The sequence below is a fragment of the Theobroma cacao genome, chromosome 5 (genome assembly GCF_053813885.1).
Source record: "Theobroma cacao isolate CCN51 chromosome 5, ASM5381388v1, whole genome shotgun sequence".
Classification (NCBI taxonomy): Eukaryota; Viridiplantae; Streptophyta; class Magnoliopsida; order Malvales; family Malvaceae; genus Theobroma; species Theobroma cacao.
The window spans coordinates 12,885,585-12,893,073 of record NC_142643.1 but is presented as its reverse complement, the minus strand read 5'-3'; the positions used below and the strand labels follow the sequence as shown (position 1 = coordinate 12,893,073).

Here is a 7,489-nt window from a genome sequence, read left to right as displayed (position 1 = left end):
ATCTCCAATTTTGAATTCATGATCAGAGCAATGATGCTTGCTGGTCAGCTTTCAATATTACCATAAAGATAGTCAGATTCCAACTAGCTCACCAAAAAATAATTTGTCTATAGCAGAACCCTATTGGAAGGTAATTTCCTAGAAATTTTTGACAAAATTAACTCATGTTCAGCTTATGGAACGTGGGCTACAAAACTAAACACACGCAAGAATATACACCTTTTCGAATTTTATGAGCTGCTTTGCAATTCCTGAAGTCAGGAGCATGAGGAACCTGCGTATAATGGGGTCAAAGCTGCCCGACAAGAGCCCGGATTTTGAAGTAGTTCTGGAAGTACTCATTGTCGGAGGCTGTTGGTACTTATGTTGTTAGGCTATGCTATATAGAAAACAGTTCTCTCTCATCCCATGACTTAAGATTCAAGCCTGCAATCTCTAAGTTAGCATCTAAGATGTTTCATTGAAGATAAAATTTGGACAGAAAAGGACCTACCCTTATAGTTAATTTCAATTTAAATGTTTAAATCATAAGACTAACAATTTATGGTCTCGCAATGTCGATGTATAAACAACTAATTATTTCCATGATATTTTTTATTCACAATTGTGTATAGGAAGGGTAAGATGAAATGTAGAATAAAGGTTCTCTGGCTTTGTTTGGTAGGGCCAAAAAAAATAAAAAAAGATGGAGAATTGCAAGGGGAAAAGTGCAAAAGATGGAAAAGGTGATTTTTCTTTCCATTGATGTACTAGGTAGAAAGATGAAAAAGTCGTTTTCTTTCCATCCGCTGCTTTATAGAGTTCCAAAGTGATGAAATAAAATGAAAAATTATATTATTTTACCATTATATCTTTTGTAAATGGGTATAAAAAATAAATTCTGAAAAATGATAGGCAATCTTAAAAATGGCTCACTCATTTTTGCTCTTCTAAGCTTTCTAATTTAGAATAATTTGTTTTTGAAGAAGGATGAAAATTAAATAACAAAATTTCACCTATTTTCTTTCATCGTAGTTTTCTATCCTAGCAAGCACAAATAAAAATAATTTTGCCTCTCTTTTTAATTCTCCCTCTTTATCCTACCCTACCAGCAAAGCCTAAATGTAACATTAAATATATTGTAAATGGAATTCAAACTGCTCATACTTTAATCAATATATATAGTTTCGTATTTTATTAATAAGTCAAATGTAGCTAAGTACATATGGTGACCCATAGAAAGTAGCTGCTGCCTCCATACGCTATATATGTAAGTAAGGAGAGGAGAAATCAAAATGCTAGTAGGTTGGCTATAGCTCTTCATTAATCCGATCCATCCACTAATTTAACTGTAATCTTTTGAGTAGATGTAGTCCTTTATATTGTTTTGTAAGTCATGCATGTATCATCGCCTCCGGCCTCCGGAACCACTCTCCCTCTGGCAGTTAAAGTAAACAGCAGCCACTGGCAATCCGAGATTGTAAAGCTCAGCAAAGTCTCTGGTGTTGAAATTCTGGCGCCATCCGGGTGCGTACACTGTCTGCCTACCCAGTTGGCGAAACAACACGAAAAGAAAGCGATGGATCCCAACCGTTGGTCGTGGGCTTTCATAACACACAACTTCTTGCCCTGCATTAGTTCATTAGGCCAACATCAGATTTCACCTATTTTAATTTCAACACGTAAACAAGATAGTCTGCATTATTCTTTTCTTAATAATAAATATATTCTGCTTGGTTCCTATCCAACCTGCAGGGCAGAAAATTAATTGGAACTTTGGTCAATCTATATAAAATAACAAAAAGCTTATGCCATGCATGCATTATTTCCATGAATCGACAGTTCCTTTTTCCAATGGCTACCAGGGAGCTGTGTTATTGGTCACTTCAAATATATATACATATACATATACGTATATATTATAGTTGTGAGCTTTTCCATCCTTGCTTTTGATCTTGTATTCCCAAAAGTTAACAAAGATGTGTGTAATGGCACAAAGAGTGTTTCGGTAACGTACGTTTCCCGGAAGTGGGCACTTTGGGGAGAGAGGGACAGAGGGAGAGAGAGTTTTTGTCGGCCTCAAGGAAAAAGGGAATCCTCCTTGTCGACAATAACTGATCTTGCACTACTGTCTCCATCGAAGTTCACTTGACAGAGCTAGCAATATATGCTTAAGAAAAACGAAGAGAAAACAGGGAAGGCAAGGAAGAGAAACATGAGCCATCAGGTGTGAATAATATTGCATGCTTAATAGGATAATATTGTCCTTCCATTAATTTGTTACATTTGATTTTAAGAACTCATAGCTTAGACCTCAGATAGACAGTAAATTTAGTTACGAGATATTGTTTTGAATATTCGCCAATCAGAAGGGTCCTGACATGCCATCGTCCGATGAATCTTAAAGCAAAGGAAATATAAAGTCTGCAAACAAGTACTCACCAAAGCTTGCCCCCGTAGTTGCTGGAATATCAGTGACCAACCTGAAAAGTTTGATTCGACGATAAGGTTAGTACCGACGAACCTACAACTTGGCTGACGGAATAAGTACTTTTTCCTTACAATATCTGAAGAAATAATACATGGCCAATCACATCACGCCACACTGGAAAGTGTGAGCTGAAGGTGACTTGGTCACTCCTAGTACAAACAAGCATGAGAAGAATCATATCTCTTCTGTACAATTATTCCACATGCAATGGTGGATTTTTTTCTCTTTTCTGTGAGTTAGTGTGCCTCCATCTGCACCGTTTCTTTCTTTCTTTCTTTTTCAAACCCTAACGTTTGGCAATTTTATGTTCAACATTAGATGAATAAGTACAAGTTTCATAGCCCCAATCAGTCCTCTTTGACTCAATGGAGTCCTTAAACTGAAAATGTAACAATAAAATAAAATTGCAATTACATAATTTTGTAAAGGACAGATGACTGTGAGAGAATATATAGAATGCGTAATCTGTTATAAATAGTATATCGAATAAATTTTCATGATCACTTGTTCCAGATAAAGGTTAAAGTTACTGCTTCAAAAAATAAGAGAACTATGAAAACCACTGGACACTAGTCTGCGACCGCCTCAGTGTTACCAATTCTGCCTTTCACCTCTTCCAAGTGGGAAGGGGCATCCTCTCTGTTATAAAACATACATGGAGTGCTCAAATAACTTGCAGTACAAATTAATTATTCTATGCTAGTAAATCATTTGAGGACAAAGAAGGAAGAAAAGGACAAGTAAAGAAAGGTGCCAATGAAAAGTTTGATTGTGCCATATCTCATGGTGCATGTAAGGAACGAACCCACTCCTCTAACAGTAACCTAGTAGTACTAGTGTATCCAAGGTACTTTGGTGGTGGTCCTGCATATTTTTTGTGCCAGGAAAGTTACGTGAACGCAATCAATCCAAACAGAAAAACGACCTCACATGCATATCAAATGATAAGAGGGAATAGGGATAGAGAGAGAGTATTATTTGTCTTTTTTCATGAAGAGACCAACAGCTTTCGGGTCTGTATTGTTATGAGTGGAATAATATTGTTTCTCTGTTTTCACTAATTTATTTAGTTAATAATGAGCAAGCTCTCCTTCCGAACTACCTAGCTAGTATTATATATAAATATATATATATATATATAGAAGCTAGTATTCATTAATAGTAGAGAAGTATTATTTTTTAAGTGATTGTACTAGCGTATGTGACTCTACTTCCAACAATGCTAATGCAACCTCCTAACTGCCGCATAGACTAGAGAGAGATCCCTTCCCGCAAAAACTGCGTTCCTCAGTTTTTTCTGTGTATATATGTCATGGAGAAACGAAGTAAACAACTGCAAGCACCAAAACTCAGCATTTGGATACTTGTGCTTGGCTGCTTGCCTGTCTCTCTTGACTCTGTGTGACTGAGTATGCGAGAGAGAGAGAGAGAGAGAGAAAGGGAGGGAAGGAGCTCGCTAGAGAGAGTGAAATGCAACTCACCAATGCAAGTATTCTCTCAGGTTTGGGTCACTTGGGCTGGGTGCATCAGGATCCACCATAACCTGCAGGAAATGTGAGGCTGATCAACAAACCAAAAAGTCTATAAAATATAATTAGAAAAAGGAATTGAGATGAATAACAAGAACAAAGTAAAAGAGGAAAAGAAAAATAAAATTAACCTGAAATTATAGACTCACCAAAGTGTAAAACGTCCTAAGATCATCCCCACCAATATCAACTCTTGGCTGGTTGACAACTTGAGATGGTTTGAGCTCACAACCATTATTCACTTCCCTACAAGCGAAGGTCACCCTGAGAGAAATAGACCTTGTGAAAGGGTCCAAAACATCCCCTATAACTCTACCAACAACCAAGGGGTCTCTTTCTCTAGGCATGGTAAACTCACAAAAATCAAAATAATATCAAAACATAACTAGAGTTTGTCTTCTCAAATTTGCTTGCTGAATGCTGATAAACAAGTGACAGGGGATGAGTTATTTATATATGAACATGTGGTATCTACTTTTTATCTTCGGCACCATCAACAGAATCTGCCTTTTCCATAGAGATTTATAATATATATATACTAACAAATTTTCCCTGAATTTCTAAACGAAATGGTGATACCTCAAACTGTAAAGTGAAGTGGACCTGTCTATATTCAATATTCTTATTGAGCAATTTATTCAGAAGTCGGTCCACAACTAGCAGAGCATCCCATCATTGTACAATATGTCTACATCTGATCTTTTTTTTTGTTTTTTTCGATAAATGTATTGGTGATTCGACCCCCCAAAGTTGCAATACTTTTCACACCCGTCTTCTTAAGGGCCCCGGGAAGAGGATACCATCATACCTTGAACAAAGGCGAGTCTAATGACATGTCTCAATCTGTTCTTTCTGTTGAAAGAAAAAGTGAACGCATCGACTACATAAAGGAGGCCATCATCCTAAGAGATCCCGGCTCCTCTCCTTCTGACTTTCATGGATGGAAATCAAGGCACCTCCGTAAACTTCAAATTTATGGCTCTCGATTTGCCACATCATCAACGATATACAGCAACGAAATTTTAACGCCGTTAACATTTTTCTCTACCGTTTTCTAACTTTTCTGTTTTTCTTCTTTCTTTTCTCTTTATCTCTCTGTTTAAGCGCAATCCTGTACGTGAAATCTGGATATCTGCAAATCAAAGCCACTTCCCTTCTTGGATCTAGAATTCAATTTCTAAATTGCAGGATAAACCCAAATTTCTCCATCAAGTTCTCAAGCCTTTTTGTTTTGGTCATCTCTCAACCCCTTCATCAACGATGATGCATGTCATCAGTGCTTTTTTTTTTCTCCTTTGAAGAGCCAAAGTAACAAGAATTTGCAATGGAGTCCCAAATCTTAAGCAGCATTGGCATTTTCTAGTTGCCAAGGCCCATGAGTCACTGTGGACAATGTGAAGCAAAGTTGTTGGCTGGAAGTTCGGAACGCTGTAAAGTCCATTACTTTCGGATCTGGGTTGTCAAGGAAATAAGTGAGGGTTAATTGGTAATTACGTCCTTGACTAATTGGTGTAAGATGTAAGTAGAACATTTCTTCAATAAGCGCCGCATATTGTTCAAGCATTATTTGTATCGTAATTGGTTAAAATTTCTCTCTCTCTCTCTCTCATTTTGTTCTTTTTAAGTGCTACTTAAAACATACTAGTAATAAAATAATTTTTCATTATACATCAATTTGGAACACAAGTGATTAAAGATACTTTCTTTTGAATATATAAATAAATACCAAATGGCTGCTCATGCTGAATTTGATGTGTGAATACAATTTATTCAAAGTGAAAATGTTAATAGAAATCGGAGATATTAATTACTGACTCTAAAAACGTGAACAGATTTTGGCCATAAGTTTGTAAAAGTAGAAGCTAAAGCCAAGTACTGTCATTCCATGAATGACAGCCTTTATTTAAACCACAGACTCTCTTCAAGCTTTACGTCGTGGCATCAGCTAGTTTTTTTTTTTTTTATTCCGCCTTGATTCGATAAACCTCACTTTGCCAGCCAAGTGCAATGTGTCAGTATTGCCGCCCTAGACGGAAAGGATACGCGTACTGGCCATTCGCACCGAAATAACGTACATGTGAGTACAAAATGTCACATCAGATTAAAAATGTTATTGTTTTTTTTATAAAATATAATTAAAAAAAATAATTATAAGAAAAATATAAGATAAAGTATTTAGAGAAAGAAAAAAGATTTTATTTAAAAAAATAGAGGGAGAGACCTATTTATAGGCTAATAACTTCTTATCTAAATAGAATTTATAAGACGAAGATAATACTAAGAGATTAGATGGATGTATTAAATCTTAATCAAATTAATCTAACTTACATCCAAATCTAGATATATATAATATAAATAGATATTCACAAAAATAGTCATAACTCTCCTCATTGAATATCCATTGTATTAAGAATATGTCTTATTAAAACTTTATTAGAAAAAAAAATTCAAGTGAAGGAAAAAGAGTACATAATTATTTTTAAAAATAAAATTTTAAAATACTAGCTCATTAAAAACCTTATCAAGAAAAACCCAATGGGAAAAATCTTGATGAAGTAAAAAAAAATATGTATTTTACTCTTTAATGACTGCATTATTTAAGATCTTTAAAACGGTGCATTTTAATATTTGCACCAAGTTTTTGAATATTACAGTAAAAAGGGCTTTGATGTACAAATCTATTAGATTGTTAATTGATTGAATTTGTTGAACATTAATATCATTATTTTATTGGAGATCATGAGTAAAGAAGAATTTTGACGAAATATGTTTTATCGTATTGCCCTTAATATATCATTCCTTTAATTGGGCTATGTAAGTGGTATTTTCTTCATATAATGTTATTGGAATTTCTTTCTTAGTTGACAAGCCACACATTTCTCGAATATGTTGAGTTATAGATCCTAACCGGATACATTCACGACTTGCCTCATGAATTGCTAAAATTTCTAAAAGGTTAGAAGAAGTAACAACTGTAGTTTGTTTTATAGAACGCCATGAAATAGTTGTACCTCCATATGTGAATAAGTAACCTGTTTAGAATCAAGTTTCGTATGGATTAGATAAATATTCTACATCTGTATAACCAATTAAATTTAATTTAATGTATTTAAATAATATATGCCCATATCCATTATTCCTTGAAGATATCAAAGTTTATGTTTAATTATATTCTAATGTCTTCAAGTTGAAGAAAACTATATCTTGCTAATAAATTTACAACAAATGATATACAGGTCATGTATTGCTAGTAAGATACATTAATGTTCTAATGGCACTATGATACTGTACTTCAGGACCAAGACGTTCTTCATTATCTTTACAAGGTCGGAAAGATCAGTTTTTTACATCTAGTGACCTTAGAACCATTGGTGAACTCAGTAGATGTGTTTTGTCCATATAAAATCATTTTAACACTTTTGTTATCTAATTAGATTGATGGACAAAAATTTCATATGTTAAGTGTTCAATCTGAAGACCCAAACAAAAC

The 7,489-nt window shown here is 34.7% G+C and overlaps 1 protein-coding gene across 1 annotated transcript; it reads right to left on the bottom strand.

Annotated features, from left to right (window-relative positions):
* Positions 1-1,219: 1,219 nt before the first annotated feature.
* On the bottom strand, positions 1,220-4,397 carry FT (PEBP (phosphatidylethanolamine-binding protein) family protein). The gene is made up of 4 exons (XM_007028021.3): positions 4,149-4,397; positions 3,952-4,013; positions 2,422-2,462; positions 1,220-1,608 (listed from the first exon to the last, which is right to left on the bottom strand). The coding sequence occupies exons 1-4, from the start codon at positions 4,344-4,346 to the stop codon at positions 1,385-1,387; spliced, it is 525 nt and encodes a 174-aa protein (XP_007028083.1). The 5' UTR covers positions 4,347-4,397; the 3' UTR covers positions 1,220-1,384.
* Between the last annotated feature and the right edge of the window lie 3,092 nt (positions 4,398-7,489).